The sequence below is a fragment of the Canis lupus genome, chromosome 4 (assembly GCF_048164855.1).
Source record: "Canis lupus baileyi chromosome 4, mCanLup2.hap1, whole genome shotgun sequence".
Lineage (NCBI taxonomy): Eukaryota > Metazoa > Chordata > Mammalia > Carnivora > Canidae > Canis > Canis lupus.
The window spans coordinates 44,040,409-44,058,441 of NC_132841.1; the positions used below are offsets into that span (position 1 = coordinate 44,040,409).

At 48.6% G+C, this 18,033-nt stretch overlaps 1 protein-coding gene across 5 annotated transcripts in view; it reads right to left on the reverse strand.

Annotated features, from left to right (window-relative positions):
- Positions 1 to 18,033, reverse strand: part of WWC1 (WW and C2 domain containing 1) — a 151,541-nt gene that overhangs the window by 36,802 nt on the left and 96,706 nt on the right. For all 5 annotated transcript variants that reach the window (XM_072824228.1, XM_072824226.1, XM_072824224.1 and 2 more), the window contains exons 6-11: positions 17,085 to 17,214; positions 15,587 to 15,733; positions 14,323 to 14,396; positions 10,516 to 10,758; positions 3,622 to 3,711; positions 2,094 to 2,629 (exon numbers count right to left, since the gene is read on the reverse strand). In XM_072824228.1, coding sequence (XP_072680329.1) covers positions 2,094 to 2,629; positions 3,622 to 3,711; positions 10,516 to 10,758; positions 14,323 to 14,396; positions 15,587 to 15,733; positions 17,085 to 17,214 — 1,220 coding nt within the window. The remainder of the gene's footprint in view (positions 1 to 2,093; positions 2,630 to 3,621; positions 3,712 to 10,515; positions 10,759 to 14,322; positions 14,397 to 15,586; positions 15,734 to 17,084; positions 17,215 to 18,033) is intronic.

Genomic DNA, 18,033 nt, shown 5'->3' on the forward strand with positions numbered 1-18,033 from the left:
CAGCGGCATTAATCGCATAACCTGCTTAGTGTCGGCACTCAGGCTGGCATCGTTCACTGCAGGGATGGCTTTTGGAGATGGCACGAAGGAAACGCCATCCTGAGACATGTGCGGTCCTTGGCCCATAAGCCCTAAGGGTACTCGGGGAGGAGGGGGTGGCTCCCAGCACCTTGTTGGGTCCCCGATTTGGCTTATTGCCACCTTTGACAGAGTGTCAGGAGCTCTTCTGGAGCTTCGTTAGAGGTTCCACCTGCATCCGCTCCTCTCCAGGGGACAATTTTCTGAAGTTTCCCACCTGCTATAGTACGAAGCCTGTTTTTATTTTTGTTTGAGAGCACTCAGCAAGACTCCCTTCCTGATGAGGGAGCCCCAGGGATCTCTCGGCTCCTCTTCTAAGGAAATGGCTGGCACTCACCCAGCAGAGCCTTTAATTAACCAGGAAATCTCGTCTTCCCCCCACATTGCTCCCACTGGCCCTTGGACACGAATGGATAATTCTGGTCATAGCAGCAGCCCTCCTGCCTATTTCTGGAGCCTTAAGGCTGAGATGGGTTCAGCTTTTCCCCCCTGGCCTCATGAGGAGCCAGGAGCATGAGCCCTGTGCATACACAGCTGGCACATGTCTTAGTGTGGGATTTGGACAGGTGGTCCTGGTGCCAATCCTGAGTCTACCACTTCCTAGCTGTGACACTGACCCTATTGGGCCTCACTTCTTTTGTCTGTAAATGAGGATAGAAGTAGCACCCATTTCATAGAGCTGTTATGAGGCTTAAATGAGTCAATACATAACAGTAACTGTATCTCGTATACCTACATTCAAAAAAATCATAGCCAGGAAAGCCTGGTAGCCCCAGGTGAGCTTCCTGGGCACTCTGTCCCATTTTGGCCTTCATACCAGATAGGCATGTTGGGCCTGGGAGCCCCAGAGTATCTCCAGAACAGACACACAGAGCTGCCTCACGTCCTGAGAGGAGTATGATGATGAAGAGGTTGGGTGCTGGGTCAGAAAAACCCAGGTTCCAATCCCTTCTTTCTCCACTTGCTGGCTGGGAAACCTAGAGTTAGCAATACCATCTTGCTGAATCTGTTTCCTCATCTGTGAAATGGGCGTAATAGAAGTGATCTACTTCACTTTATAAAGCACACTGCCCACCACATAATATACCCCAATGAACATTAACTATTATTATCTAATACGTGGTTGCTGCTAAAAATGAAGAATTTCTCTCCTGATAAATCTTAGCTGTCACCACCAGCATCTTCTGTTTTGAAGATTTCAAACTGCATCTCAATCCACACCAAGATGTTCCTTCTGACCCCATGCAGAATGGGAGCCAGACCATATCATTCCCTTGCTCCAAATGGCCATATGGGTCCCTGCTGCTATTAGGATAAAATCCAAACTCCTTACCATGGCCTGTTAGGCCTTAAATGACTTGGACTCTGCCTGGTTCACTGGTTTGGTGGGGACCTCTAAACTCTGGCCTCACAGATTTCGCTCTTGCTTTTCCTAAGGCTAGTTCCTTCTCACTATTCAAGGACCTCAAATATCATCTTCTTTCACAACTCGCTCTGAACTGGCAGCGCCACCCCAACCTGAATGGCCCCATCATATCCCATCTTAATTTCCTTCTAGGGCTTTTATTGGTCTGACTGTACAGTTACTGTCTGTGCCTTCATTTGCATGTGAGCTTCATGGGAACAGGTACCCTGAGCTTGCCCGTCCTCAACACTGTATCCTTGTGACTAATCCTGTGCCTGGCATATGGTCTTTCTGTTGAATGAACAAATGAAGGAATCCATGTGTATCCATTAGCACAATACCTGGCATTTAGTTTTAACAGATACTTAGTATCTGTTGAGTGAAGGAATCCACCATAGATAACACCTAAGCCCAAGACCTAGAACACAGTAGGCACATTAAAAATGCCTACTGAATGACTAAATGAATTGGTATACACGTAGAGGCCAGGCACACAGAAAGCAGTCAGTGGATGACCATAATCACCATTGGGGTCTGTGCTCAGGCCTGAGTGCAGCTCTAACCCTCCTCAATCCTCGTGGTCCCCCTTTCCCCATGTGATGCTCTCTACCTTGGCCCAACTGTTTGCCTTCTGTTCCTGGTTCGTCCAGTTGGTATTTTTCTTGGGTGCTGCTGCCAAGGCTCAGTTCACAAAGAGTGGCACTCAGCTCCGGGTCTTCATACTCCAGAGGGCTCAGGAAAGCGTCTCCAGCCAGGAGGGGGTCGGCAATGAGAGGGGAGCAGGGTGGGGATGGAGAGGAGAGGGAGGAGCGGGGCGACAGGGAGGTCATGGACTTCGGGGTGCCAGATAGGGAGCGCAGGGCCTGTAGGCGGCCGCCCCCCTCCACCTTCTGGGTCTTGGCCACCTCATCCTCATGGATGGTGGTGATGCAGCCCGAGGGCCGGAAGCCCGTGGCCCCCTCCAAGAGCAGAAACTCCACCTTGCTCTGCAGTTCCGAGTCCAGCTGCTCGAAGGGGTCGTAGTAGAGGTCAGTGAAGCTGGCTGAGGTGGAGGAGTCCAGGCTGGAGGCAGCCAGGGAGCCTCGGCTGGACGTAAGGGACCCAGGGCTGCTGCCTGAGGACAGAGACTGCATGCTGCTTGAGAGGCTGGGGGGCAGGGAGAGAACATTGGGTGAGAACACTCAGAGCGCAGTGGGCCACCCAGAACCACCTTCCACGACGGCCGCTTAGAACACTTCATTTTGTTGGGCCCTCTTGACAGTCTCCAGGGGGGACCATGCACCCCATTTCACTAAAAACGATACCCTGAGAAGGCCACATAATCAGAGAGTGGCAGAGCTGGGATTCAAACCCAAGTCCTCTGCCTTGAAACTCCACTTTTTCCTCTGTTTGCCAAACCTCCACTGGGCCGAGTCCAGTTTCACACTACTTTTCCCTGTGTGAATCCAGCCTTATTTCTTGACATTTTCCTTCAAATACACTCATTCTTTACTCTTCAATAATTCATCTTTTTTTTTTTTAAGAGATCTTATCCATTCATCAGAGAGAGAGAGAGAGAGAGAGATGCAGGTTCCTCTCTGAGCAGGAAGCTTGAGGCAGGGTTGGTCTCAGGATCCCGGAATCATGATCTGAGCAGAAAGCAGACGCCTAACCGACTGAGCCACCCATGTGCCCCTAATACATTCATCTTAAAAGGAAACTTTATATTCTAAGTGCGACTTTATATCCTATTGCTTATTGCAAATAGAAGGCAAACATTGCAAATCTCTGACCGGACAAAATGTTATTAAATCCTAGTTCTGTGCTGCAGCCCACCAAGGCCCAGGCTGTGGCCTGCTGTCTCTGTGTCGGGAAAGCAAATGGGCAGGTATTCGAGACTTCAGTGAGACACATCAGCCTCTGATGGGGGCCTTTTCCTCAGGGCTATCAGGACTGAATGCCACAGTCCAGAGAAGTGAAGAACCCTGCCCCTGGCCAAGCCCGGCCCGGTCCAAGGCCACCAGCCTCCCCAGCTGCCTGCTGGGCTTCTAAATGTCCACATTCAAGCTGTGGAGGATGAAGGAAGGGCAGAGTCTGGGCTACCTGGGGATGCTGGCATTTGGCCATCCCCAAGGCCACACTCATGGCCCACCACTCACCTTTTCAGCTGAGAATGTAGAGCTGCTACTTGTCGGGTGGCTTCCTCCAGTTCTCTCACCAGCTGGTTCCTCTTACTGTTTAATTTTAACCTGAAGGGACAAAGAGCATGAATGGGGAAACCCGAGGAGATCAGCCTCTGTCTACTTGAATGGGGAATTGCAGGCAGGTACTTGTGGACAAGTATACACACACCCACAGTCACACATGCAGAAATTTTCCAGAAGTGTTTTACTGCAGTATTTGGGGAGATATGGCCTCCAAATAGGATCCTATAGTAACTGCTGTATTCATCACCTACTATATATCAGGTGCCATGCTAAGAAACGCATAACACTGTTTTAATTCATTTGCACAGTAACCATGCACAGCAAAAATGGTTTTACCACTTTATATACAAGGAAATTGAAGCTTTTAGAGTTAAATAATTTACTTAAAGCTAAGGAATTAGTGTCAGAATTAGAATTCTACTCAATCATCCCTCCCTCCCTCTCCATCCTTCCTTCCCATCCATGGCCGCTACCCATCCACCAATATTTGCTGAGTGCCTACCTCATACCAGAACCTATTGTTGGCCCCTGGGGATAAAGATGTGAACAAAACAGAACTAGTTTCTGCTCTTACAGAGCTTACATTCTGCTGGGGAGAGTGGGAGAGGACAAATATGAAGAAAGTAGTCAAATATCTAATATCTAACACAGCGTGTGTCAAAGTTTATGGGGAAAAAGTAGAGAATGGTAGGAAAGAATGTAGGAAAGACCCAATTTAGACTGGCAGGTGGGTCTCCTTGAGCAAGTGACTTTGTGGCTGACCCTGTTGGTGCTCCCCTAGATCTACTGTCTCTTCAGCTGAGTCCACTGCTGGACCCCTTCACAGCTTCCCTTGCAGCTGGGCATCTGGGACAGGGTTCTGGCCAGTAGGATGTGAGCGAAGAAGGCATATCAGGCTGAAGTGGATCTTCCCCACTGCTCCCTGGAAGGCTCTAAAAGTGGAGGTGCCACAGATGGGAAGAGCCTGGGTCCCCAAATGACCAAACACAGCCAGGCAAACTTGACTGCACACCATGTAGGCAAGAAATAAACCTACTGTGTTAAGCCATGGAGATTTGGGAGGTTGTTTCTTGCAGTAGGTGGCCTCCCCTGACTAGCAGAGACATTTAAGCTGATATGAAGGATGGATAGGAGTTGGCCAGGAAAAGTACAGGTGAAAGAACATTCCAAGAGGGAATCGCAGCAGGGACCTCTTTCATTTTAAGGTCACCATGGCTGCTGTTAGGAGAATGGGCAGAAGGTTGTGGACAGGAGGCAGGGACAAGAGTTGGGGTGGTTACAATATTTATTGAGATGGTGTGGGCCATCTGGAGGAGACCAAGAAAGGTCATAGGCGGGATCCCTGGGTGGCGCAGCGGTTTAGCGCCTGCCTTTGGCCCAGGGCGCGATCCTGGAGACCCGGGATCGAATCCCACGTCGGGCTCCCGGTGCATGGAGCCTGCTTCTCCCTCTACCTGTGTCTCTGCCTCTCTCTCTCTGACTATCATAAATAAATAAAAATGTTAAAAAAAAAAAAAAGAAAAGAAAGGTCATAGGCTGGATGAAGGTCAAGGCTGAAGGATTTAGGAGAAAGACTGGGAGGTACCTGCTACTAGCAACCAAACAGATCTGAGATGGCTTCTATAGAGATGGAAAGGTGAGGGGCAGAACAGCCCAGGAGAAGAGAAGAGTTCTCTTATGGATGTGTGGGCATAAATGTTGAGCAGGTGGCGGTTGTAAAGGTGGGGGATCCCTATCACACAGATCACCACATGAAAGAGAGGACCATATGCTATGAGTTAGACTGTGTCCCTCTACCCCAAAATTCATATGCTGAAGTTTTGGTAACCCAGTGCCTCAAAATGTGACTGTATTTGGAGAAAAGGCCTTTAAAGAATCAAGGTAAAATGAAGTCATGCAGATAAGCTCTAAGCCAACATTCTTATAAGAAGAGATTAAGACACAGACATGCACACAGAGCAGACCAAGTGAAGTCATAGCAGACGTTCATGTGTGGATGGCCATCTTCAAGCTAAGGAGAGAAAATTCCAAAGAAACAATCCTGCCAACACCTTGGTCTTGGACATCAGCTTCCAGAACTGTGAGATAATACACTTCTGCTATGGAAGTCACCCATTTTGTGGTATTTTCGCTTGGCAGCCCTAACACAAGAATGCACTACTATAGGGTAAAATATAGTAGGGGAGGAAAGGGAAGGCCCAGGACTAAGCTCTGAGTATATACAGCACTCCCAGGTTGAATAAACTGGCAATAGTAGGCAAAGGAGCCTGAGAGAATGGGACCAGAGAAGAAAGCAGGTGAGTGTGGTGGAATGTTCTGGAACATGGGCACAAAGATCTGCATGGAGGCATGTCTGATAGCTGATACTAAAGCCCATTTCAGTAATGACTCTGGAAGCAAAATCCTTATATTTAGAAGAAACTGCTGGATATAGGCCCAACCCTTAGCCCCAGCCTCTCCTGAAATCCCATATGGAGGGCAGCCTGGGTGGCTCCCTCTAACCACTGGAGTGCCCACCTTAAGGTCCCAGGATCTGACAGGGAAGGGGTTCCATCAAGCAAGGCTATGCCCTTACAAACTCATGACGTGGGTTGCCCTCAGGAAGCCACTACATTTTTGGTTCTCTGTGTGTGGTCTGCAGACCTCCTACATCAGAAAGGGAGGAGCACTTCCTAAATGCTCATTCTTGGGTCCATCTTTGATAAAGTGAATCAGAGAGTCTGGGGCAGGGCCCATGCATCTGCGCCTCTATTAGGGTACACAGGTGATTTTTAGGCACACTAAGGTTTCCAAGCCGCTGCATTGTCTGCTTTTCTAGCACCTTGCACGGTGTTTACCACATGGCTGTGGCTCAGTATTTGCTGCATGGATGATTTTTTCCCAGTTGAGATAGGCAAAATTCATTCTCTCTGCTGAAAGATCTGGATGTTATATCTCCCACAGACAGATGTGTTCCACTGTGGGGCTCATATCCCCTTATGCTATCTTGCTAGAGAGGGACTAGCTGACCTGTCCCCAGAGTATAAGCAATCCAGCCTAGGGCCTGGGAGAAAGAGTTCATTCTCATGAAAAAACATAACCATGCCAAACCTCTACCTGTAACACACCCAGACCTCTAACACAGGTTCTGCAATGAAGACCAGAACTTGCTCTAGACAACTGAGCAAGGTGGTGAGGGACTCAGTGTGGTTCTTGGCCAGTTCAATCCCTGGCACTGTTCTTTCAGAGTCTCGCCTGGGGCTGGCGGGGCAGGCAGCGGGCCGGCAGATGGAGCACGTAGTGCACAAAATCCTTGACTCTCAAAGGAATGGATGGAACTGTAGAATCTCCTCACTCCCCAGAAGAGCAAAGCCCTAGAAGGCTGTGAGGTTGCAGAGTCACGAGGTAGCTGGGGCTCACCATTTCTACCTTCACTTTCCTGCTCTTTGGGAGGAAAGTCACAGAGATGTGTTCTGGGAATCTACAGAAAATGCAGGTCCCACTGGAGCCCTGGAGCCCTACCACAGTGCCAAGGGGACTGGGATTTGGGTGGCTTCAACTTCCCAAGCGTGGGAGTGTAGCCACCTGCAGCAATACACAGGTGCTGAGGCATCCTCAGAGAGGTGCTGGGCTCGGCAGGCCATATGGCATTTGTGTGTGATGCCTGGCACATGCTGGGAAGCCATGAACACATCAAGCATGGAAGAACAGAGAAGATCCAGAAGGTGGAGCTGGAATCCCCACAAGTGTAGCTCAGTACCTGGGGTGCTGGCTCAGACTGAAAGAGCTTGGGCTGAATTGCAGGCCTGGAGAACTAGTCCCTGGGGAGAGGCCAGGGAGTCTAGCTCTAATCAGTCCCTGATGTGACTGTGCAGCAACTCTCACAAGTAGTGATGGTGGGCCCATGGAAAGGGGGGTTGGACATGGGGTGCTAGGATGTCCAACTGTGAGTGATCTGTGATTGAGGTCTGGTGGGCCTGTGGTGCCCTTCCTGGACGTGTCTATACCCATCCTTCTCAAGGGCCCCAGGGGTGGAGAGGCTGATGTGTGAGAGTGAGGAACATATTCCCAGTCCGAGAGAGAGACAGGAGAGAGGAACAGAAGAAATAAAGGGAGAGAAAGTGACTCAGAGAACAATAGAGTCTGGGGAATGAACACAGACACAGGACCAGAAGCAAACAGCCATAGACATGGACAAAAAGGCAAAAAGGATCACTGGGATGGCTTTCTCCTCTCTCTTCAGCAGGACGCTTGCAGCCCTCAGCACTGTCCCTGCCCGTCCTGTGACTCTCTACTCCTCCTGCCCCCAGGCTCCCTGGCTTCCCCTGTCATGTACCTCTGGGACCTCTGGGTCGCCCGGCTGTGACAACTCGCCATTCTGGGGAGGGGCAGCATTCAGACCTTGGAAATACAGGATTGAAGGTGATAACAAAAGCCCTTCTGAGTGGGCAGCAGCCTGAAGCAAGCATGGGCTCCGGAGCCGGCAACCTGGGTTCTAATCCCAGCTCTACCATGTGGTGGTATTGGCTGAGCCTCAGTTTCCAGACCTATAAAATAGGGATTGGCCTCCAGGTTGCTGGAAGGTTTCAACAAGATGATGTAGGTTATAGGGTCTGGCACATAGGGGCAGCATTTGCATGTAGAACACAGGTCTCTAAGAGAACCTCCAATCCTATTTTCAAGAAATCAATAGTATTAGAGCAGGGAAGAGCATCAGTTCACAATCTGGTGCAACTGCCTATCTTCAGACCATATAGGTATTCAATGTAATTATTTTTTTCCCTACTAGGCAACTAAAGTCCATATTGGTCAATGACTTGCTCAAGGTCAGCAGTGGGAAGGGTTTCTGTTTTGATCCAACAAGGAGTGAGGCTGCCACGAGTCTCTTCTCTTCAGTTGCGGTCTATGAGCATGATGAACGGCTAAAGGCTTCCTCATGGCTACTATAGGGTCTGGGAACAAGTGCAAGACCCAGGGGACTGTTAAAGGAGGCCAGAAGACTCATGTAGAAGTCTGTGAAGGGTCTGCTTAGGGCAGCTAACCATTTATTCTTTCAACTGACACTGAAGGTGCAAGGGCATATAGACAGGCCTTCTCCCCACAGTGTGTAGCCCCAGGGAGAGTTGGATAGAGAGGTGGAGCTGAACATTTCTAGCAGGTACTTCCAGGGTGGCAAGACACCAATTACTGAAGCTCTGTCCTCCCCCTCCTCCCACCTGTGTGGTGGTGGGTCAGTCTATCAACCACCCCTCCAGGGGATGGTGGAAGGGAAGAAAGCAACAGGTCTCTTAGCCATTCTGAGAAGGGGGTTAAGGATAAATGGTCTCTGACGTGCTTGCTTACAAGAGGCCAGGCAGACACTGCTCAGCTTGATCCATCTAACGTCCCAACATGTGCAAGTGGGGCTTATTCAGGTGCCAGGGCATGATTGCGAGTTGAGTGCTGTAGAGCTCAGAAGGTTTCCTGAAGGTGTCTTAGGACTCATCACGAGGTGACACAGAGAACAAACACCCAGGCACCGAGGACGCCTGGCCTACTTCCACTGGGGTGCAGGCAAGTTCACCTGCTTTATAAACTGGGCTTCTGCCTCTGATTTCACTGGAAAGAGGAATTCCCTTGCTCATCCCTGCCCCAAGCCACACACACACACACACACACATACACATACATACATACACACACACACACACACACACACACACACACCACTACTTTCACTTTCACTTCTAAGTTCCTTAAGGGCAGGGACCTTACTCAAAGTCTGCTGCCAAAAAAAAACAAAAACAAAAACAAACAAACAAACAAACAAAAAAAAAAAACGAAAATAACTAGGATAGATTTTAAGAGACACTGGAGCAGGGATTGTGACTTATTAATTTCTGAATCCTCCAAATTGCCTTGTACAGAGAATATGTGCAACAAAATGTTTCTCAAATGAGTAAATGATGGGCTGATGGATAGAATGAATGAATGAGATCAAAGGATTACAGGGCCTACTCTGAACACAGGGCTGTGCTCTGTGCAATGGTGGGTGTGGAGCTTCGTGGGACACTGAAGGAAATAGTCTGTTATCTAGAGAACATAAGCCAATGGCTTTTGGGTTACACCACGCACATGAATGGAGGTGATTAAGCCTTCACAATATTTTTTGAAGTTATTGCATTAGTTGCCGGTGGTTAAAAATTAAAAATACAAGCAACTCTTTTCTTGAAATATGAGGACGCCTGGCAGCCCAAGGCCTGAATTCCCATCTGCTGGAGGTGGGAGTCGGCACCACGTGAGGCAGACAAGCGGGGGCGGGGGGGGGGGGGGGGGGGGGATGCGCATACCAGTCTGACCGAGTTTCCCACCATGTGGGCCTCCAGCATTTGTGCCGCCTGCTTGGCCCCTATAAGCATCTCACTTTGCGATGCCTTGGCCTAAGGTGAAATCAGTTCAGTGGGTCATGACCATCATGAAAAGAAATGCGATATGCGAGAGAGCATATTGGAGGGCTATCACACGTACAAAGGGTATGCACTGCTTTGTGAAACTTCTCTATCATGTGAGTCACTGTCGCAAAGTTGGCAAATGACTGCTCTACATGACAGAGGGTTATGCAGCTTACCTTAGGCAGAAGATAATTTCTGAAAACCTGCACCTGAGCAGACGTTTTGGTACTGTGATTCCCTGTGTAAATTCCCGGGGCACTGGTATTCTGGATGGTCAATCATTTCCCCCAATCTGCTACTCTGGGGAGTTGCGAGATCTTTACATTGAGTGTTCTTAGAGGGGAGTCCTTGTGCCCCTTCCCTTGCCTGGGCTGGAGGACAGACTGGCAGTGAGGGTGGGGTCCCACGCCCCCTCCTGGCTCCAGCCCAGCCCCACCTCTCCGTCAGTGCCTTGCTCTGGGTGTCCCGAGCTGCCTGCAGGTCCTTCTCCAACCGCTTCCGGGCCATCTCCAGCTGCTCCACCTCCCCCTGGGTCCACTTTCGGGGGCTGATGAAGCGCATCTCTTTCAGCAGCTCTTCCTTCTCATTGATGAGGATCAGCCGGTCCCTTTCCGAGTCCAGCACTCCAGGCCAGGCTTCACTGTCCAGTTTGGCCAGCTGGATCTTCAGGTTGGCGATCCTGTGGGCAGAGAGGCGAGCATGACGGGTGTGCCCAGTGGCACTGCGGGAGCAGGGTAACAGGCTGTATTTCCAAGGTTACGTACTCTGAGCCATCTCTGGCAGCGACTGTCCTCCTTTGGACCAGCATGTCGTCTCAAGGAACATATTTTTATCTAACAAACACATGTGGTGCCTATCGTGTGCCAACAGTGAATAGGCTCTGCAGGGGTGGGGAAGAGATATAAACAGGGCAATGTCCTTGCCCTGAGGGACACTAAGCCTGATAGAACAGAGAGCTGGATTCATCACCAGGCAAGAGCCTTCTACAGCCAGCTATGTGACCTTGGGCAAGTCGCTTCATCTCCCTAAAGGGAGTAACAAACGTTCCTTTGTCATAGGGTTGTGGTGGAAGGCTTTAGACATATTCCATGAACTCTCAAAGCATGGTATTTGGTACACAGTAAGCACTCAAATGAATGTTTCTGCTGCTACTGTTTTATTCCCTGGTTTGGTCACTTCCTAGGTACCTAATGTTTGGTGAACTCCCTGAGTCTTATTCTGAAAATGAGTAAGAATGTATTCAGAGTAGCTGGCACATAACAGGTGCTCAACCAGTGGCAGTCAGAGGCCCACCACAATGACAGCAAATAATGCAATTGCTGACTGTGTATTCCCAGTCCAGAGAGTGGTGGCAGCACTGTGTCACCAACTGTGGATATGGAGTCAGAGGCCTTGACCCAGAGAGTATTGGCTCTGGCCTTCTCAACAGGAGGCACCATTCCTTTTTTTTTTTTTTAATAATTTAAATTCAGTTTGCCAACATATAGTATAACACCCCATGCTCATCTTATGGTGAGAAGGCACCATTTTTAAATCGTTTTGGTATCATGAGCTTCTAGCACAGTGCCTGGTACACTGAAGGCATTATTAAAAGGAAGGAGTTGGGAGCTCTATCCCTTAACTTCGTTGAGACACAGTATCCCCTCCTGTAAGGTTGGGTCAATGATGCAATCTGCAAGGTGGGTTATGAGAACCAAACGAAAACTTACCATTAAGAGCCCTTTATACATTGTCAAGTGCCACATAGATATTAAGTATAATTATCTTTGGATGAAAGTAAGATTCACAACATAACTAAGATGAGTGCTACAAATATCTCAAAGGAATCATGATTTAGGATTTAGCCTTCCCAAAGACTCGCAGCTATCATATCCATGCCCCACCGGATCCCTAAAGCATGGATAAGATCTGGCGGTAAAGCTGCTGGACAGATGTCTGCAGAAGGTATGGTTCACCTAAGACTGCAAGTCATAAATATGGCCAATACTTGTTGAGAGCCCAGGCCCCTGGACTCCCAGTTTGATCTTATCTGCAGACATGTGGCCCGACCCTTTATTTATAAAAACATTGTTGGAGACAAAATATCCACAGTGTATCTTGAAAATTCCATGCAGACAAACACATCTAGGTTTGCTCATTTCCCAGCCAGATGCATCAGAGGGATTCTTGGAGTTGGTTAATTTATATTTCACATTCACAAAGAGAGTAATCTGGGGCAACTCTGTAGCTTCCACCATTGAGTATGGAGTGATATGTATAGGTCTGGCAGGGGCTCCACTTTGAAGGAGTACATTGAAGGGGTGATCGATGCTTAATGCTTAGATGTACTTTCTAGAGGCGCCTTCCCAGGGCTCCTTAACCTTTGGGCCAGCCATCTTTTGGCAAATCTGATGAAAAGCACTAGACTGGCTCTGCAGAAATGCACACATGACAAAATTTAGCATGCAGACTTTTCACTACAGCCACCTGCCCTCGTTTCTTCAAGCCGTGCAGCCTCTGCTTTCTACTCAGCAGGCTGCTCTACCCTTGACACTTCAATGACCTCTGGGTGAAAAGGGAGGCCTGAAGCTGGGTAACTGCAGATGAGCCAAGACCCTGCAATGGGAAGTTTAATGGCTCAACCCCAGAGGGAAGATTTCAATCTTTGAGTCTCTCCAGAACTGATTCTCTAAGATAGGCATTATTGCAGGCTGGAATAGATCCAGGGTTCAGAGTGGTCCCCTTCCGAGGGGACAAGTGGCTGTCCAAATGCAGAAGTCCTGCTGTTTCACTGGGCCTCTAGGGGGAGCTGAAATAATGCACAGTGTTTTTTCTATCTGACCAGTATCCAATTTCTCCTTCTGTTAACAATGCTCCAAATTTTCTCTGGGAAATCGCTCCTCCCATACTTAAGTCACTTGGTTCCCACAAAGCTGATCTCAATCCCCCTCCCAGAGTTAGGCACATGACCCATGCCTGGACCTTCAGAAAATTCTAATTCCTCCAACTCTGCAACAATGATTGGTTCACCAGGAAAAGCCAGGGAGCATCAAACTCAAAACCCATTAAATCTATTGGGAAAGGTAGATCCTCCTTCTGCTGGGGTGGCTAACCTGATAGTATATAACTCTAGAATTTCTGGGGGTCACCTTTACGTTTTGGTAGGAAAGTCTGTCAACACAAAGGCAAGCAGGGTAGAGAAAAGGGGAGAAACTGAGTCTATATAACATGATTTGAATCCCTGGATCCAGCTGTGCCTGAACCTGCTTTATCCTCAGAATTTGGAATTCAATAAGCCAACAGATTTCCTTTTCTACTTCTCCTAGTTCCTGTAGGATTTCTGTTACTGCTGCAAAGGTTCTGCTAATCACACAGAGTTGGCAGAGAGGCAGAGCTGGGCACTGCCACACCTTTATGTGGCCTGGCTTAGAATGTCCGTGGGCCAGGCAGCATGTGGCCTAAAGAGGAATGGATGCAATATGCCTGGCTTCATTCGCCATCACACTCTGTGGGTTCTTTCCCAGGAAGGCTGGCTTCATGTACAAGAAGATCATGGACTTGGAGCCAGACTGTTCAGAGTTCAAAATCTGACTCCAACATCTTGAAAAGTCATAAAACATCTTAGATCTTACCTTTCTCTTCTCTAACATGGAGATAATACAAACTATGCTATAAGGTTGTTTTTAAAATGCAATGAGATGATACACATACAAATGCTTTTATACAATACCCGGTGCATAACAGATGCTCTAAAAATAACAGCTTTGATTATTGTTTAATTTGTTCAGTTGGCAGAACCCAACTGAAGCCATGGAACAACAGAACTGTCACTGGGGTCTGCACAGTTTGTAAGCACAGGTTGCTCCTTGTTGGGCAGGAGACACTGAAGTGTTTAGTATCCAACTGCTTTTTGGCTTATCACTAAAACCTCGGTTGTGCTTCTTCAAACCAGGCTACTTATAGGACTACTGAAAAATCCTGATTATAGAAACTGAGCCCAGTAAGTGGAAAAATAACTAGGCTCGAGGATTCACAGATTTGGGTTCAAAGCACAGTACTACTTTTTACCTAGTGAAGCATCCCTGACTCAGTCATTTCCTTTCTGAGCTTCAGAGGGGGGTTAAAATATAAATATCCTAATACTTATCTTCATAATCTTAGAGGATTAAAGAGAAGGAGGCGTGTGAAAAGCCAGGCATGGAGCAGACACTGTGCAATGGTAGTTATCATCATCGAAGCCATCCCGCCCCCAGCCCCTAATTACCTTCTCTTAGCCTCTTCATATCGAAGGCGCAATCTGACCTTCTCTGCCAACTGATTGTTGCTGCTCGTGCCAAACTGGGGGAAAGAACAAAGTCGGGAATTATAGGGCCATTGTGGCCGGTGCAGAGTTGGATTTCAAGAGCTCATGAGAGACTTGACAGCTTGCGTGGGAAGTAGCTAAGAATAGCCCCCAATTACCGACTTGGCTGTGTGATAGCAGGGAAGCTAGTCAGGCAAAGACGCTTTCCTGCCTGCAGGCTGTGGGAAGACCCCCAAACTCAGACATCTATCACTTCTAGAAGAGAAGATGAGAGCCTAGAATATCATCTTGCAGCCCTGAAAGGCTTGGAGCCCATTCAAGCCCCAGAAGTATGGAGGACAGCTGGTCAGAAGGAAACGGGGGGGGGGGGCAGCCAATATACAAGAAAGACATCGTCAGGAAGCTGCAGAGGGGCTCAGCTGAAAACTCAGGGAGGACTGAAACACGGAATGATTGAGGAGAAGGCCCTAGAACTGGCAGGGAGTCCTACAGGTGGCTTATAGCTGGAAGCATGGGTGGTTTGGAGAAGAAGGGGAACAGCCCATAGGACACCATTTGTCAAGAGTGGCAAGAAGCTACAAGGCTCACCCAAGCAGACATGGATATAGCTTCTCTTTGTAAGTGGGGACACACCTATTGGAACCAGAATGGAATAGCACTGGGCCACGGAGGCTAGGAGGCAGGTCTGCTTAATGTCACCTGCTCTAAGAAAACAAAAGTGCTCCAAACATGCCAGATAGCTGTGGGTCAGTCTTGCTCTAAAACTTTCACAGAGTACATCTGGATGGCAGTCTCAGTGTTCACTACTGTGACCAGACTGAGCTTTTGAAGAGTTGCTGTCTGAAAGCTGCGTGGAATGTTTTGGGAGGAACAGAAGGAAAATATCACCTGCTTTACAGCTAGTGAAAGAAAAACAGAATGGTGTTACAAATCCACAAGAAGGGAACCCAAGAGAGATGCTGGTCCTTTAGACAGGCTCTGTGTGCAGCATCTAGAGATGCAAGCACATGGCCAGGTCACACTCAGGACCATGGAGTCAGTGCTGGCTTTTCCTCCATACCATCTCACCATGTCATCCTGGGGCCGAGAGGTCTGCAAGAGAATGGAGCTCCAGAAGGCTGAGTTAGCAGCCGGGCCAACAGAGAGACACTGGTCAACTCCCCAGGTGAGAGACGAGGAGGTGGCTGCCTGCTACAGCAGCCTCCTGGACGCACTGACTACTCACACTTCCCGAGATGTCCGTCTGGGAGCTGACGTCCAGGTACTGTTTTGGCAGTGGGTAACCTGAACTCTCCAGAGAGCTGCTGCTGGACCACAAGTCAGAGTGGGACCCTCTGTCTGTGCGGAAGCCATCCTTCAGCATGGCGAGGCTCTAAGGAGGAGAAGGCAGGGTTAGCAACACAACTTCCCAGAAGGGAGCTCTGGTCTGTCACCCTCTGTGTGCTATCCTCTCCACCTTTCGTAATTCAGTAAAAACCTACGCTCACTCTGGTTATTCCACTTACCTTATAAAGAGCTAGCAGCAAGTGGGTAGTTGCTCAATGCCGAGTCTTTAACTTGGGAGAGAATGGTATGGACTCTGGCTCTGGAGCCACCTGCCTGACTTGGAATCCTTGCCCTGCTACTTACTAGCTGTGTGACCTGAGGTAGTTGTTTAAGCTCTCTGTGTCTCAGTTTCCCCTCCTAAAAAAAAGAGGAATAACCATAGGTCCTATCTCATAGGACTATCATACTGATTTAATGGGATGACCAATGTAAAGTGCTCATACAGTCAATATTCAATACCTGTCGGCTTTATCATCAGCTTGCTTAATCCTGACATCAGTCCTGTGAAAAATGACCTAGGATTTTCTCCATTTTATTGATAAGAGTTGTTACATGGAAAGGCTGCCAAATGACAAAGCAGGATTTGGTTCAATCACAATAGGAACATGGTTCCCACGGCACTAGGGCCTGAATGTTTTCATTGGGTTGCTGTCCTGGACAGGAGTTTCAAAATAATTTTGTTTGCCATAGAGCATAAAGCTTCCTTCACTAAATCAGTTATAGCACTTCTGAGCCCAACTCTTAATCTGCCAAGGGGAAAAACAAATACAGGATCTCAGAGGTCAGGGTAGTTCCTGTGGGGAGAGGTGGAGTGTTCAGGGATGAAAAGAACAGGCTTCTGAACGGTGTTCACGGGTTCGAATCCTGACTCTATGACCGACTCTGAGCTGTACAGTCATTATCTGTATGAAGGGGATGACCTCGGGCTGGTATAAGAGGTAAGTGAGGCGTGATACACGCAAAGTGCTTGGCCCAATTGCTTGGCACGTTAAATCACAGGGACTATCATTTGTTTGGTCCTCAGCACAGACGGAGAACATGCAATACAATACTTATGAAGATGTTACATTTTGATGTTGGGGCTACTGATGTCAGAACCATCCCCCTGTTTGGTTCTTTGAAAAGCAAGCCAGGTAGCTAGAGCCAGTGGCAAAGACATGACCTTTGGACTAGAACAGATGGCTCCTGTTACAACTCTGCCAGTGATGTGACCTTAGGCAAGTCACCTAATGCTTCTGAACCTCCTTTTCTTGCTCTACAAGATGAGACTGAACACCCAAGAAGACCAATGATGAGAACTCAGTGAGCTGTGCAGCATGCAGAAACAGCATGAGTCCCGGCACAGAAAGGTGCTCAGGAAAAATCGAGGTAGGACCACATCACAGGAACTCCCATACCTTAATGAGATCTTGCTTTTCTTTTTCTCCACACGTGATGGCCTTTTTGATGGCTTTTGTTTCTCTCAAGACAGCCTGAGCTTCATCCAGTTTGTAGCTGCCCTGAGCATCAGACATTTTCTTATCGATTCTAGGAAACAGTCAGTGGGAAAGGTCAGACAGAGATAGGGTGAGGGATGGAGTCTCCCCAGGGGAAAAGCATGGAAGACAAGCTTCAGTCCCATAAGGAGGCTCCTCTGTATCCTACACTCCCTCCCTCCCCAGGTCCTGCCTATAGGATAAAGCACAGTAGGCGCCTGTGAAATGTCTTGCAGTGTGGGGCTGCAGAAGCAACACCACTCTTGAAGTCAAGGATCCTTTAAGCACCAGCTCTTACAGGAAGCTTTCCCTGATTACCTCCCTGTATCCTCCAGGCTGGGCGAGGTGTTCCCATAACACTGTGTGTAGCTGTGACACTGTAACCATTACACTGTGTTCTAGTTAGTGGTGTATGTGGTAGTATCCTTGACTGGTCTCTGGCAAGCTTGGGACAGGGGTGGGACTGAGGAAGTTTCAGTAGTTTTATTTTATTTTTTTAAAAAGATTTTATTTATTTATTCATGACACACACACACACACAGAGGCAGAGACATAGGCAGAAGAAGCAGGCTCCCTGTGAGGGGAACCTGATGCGGGCCTCAGTCCCAGGGCCCCGGGATCACAACCTGAGCCAAAGGCAGATGCTCAACCACTGAGCTACCCAGGTGCCCCAGTTTCAGTAGTCTTAGAACGTGGTATAGAACAGTCCTTTAACTTGCGGTCTCTCAACCTCACCATCTTGACATTTGGGGAGGATGATTCATGGTGGGGGGCTGTCCTGTGCACTCTTGGCTGTTTAGTAGCATCCCTGGTCTCTGCTCTCTCAGTGCCAGTAGCATTCTGACCCCCAACTGTGACAACCAAAAACACC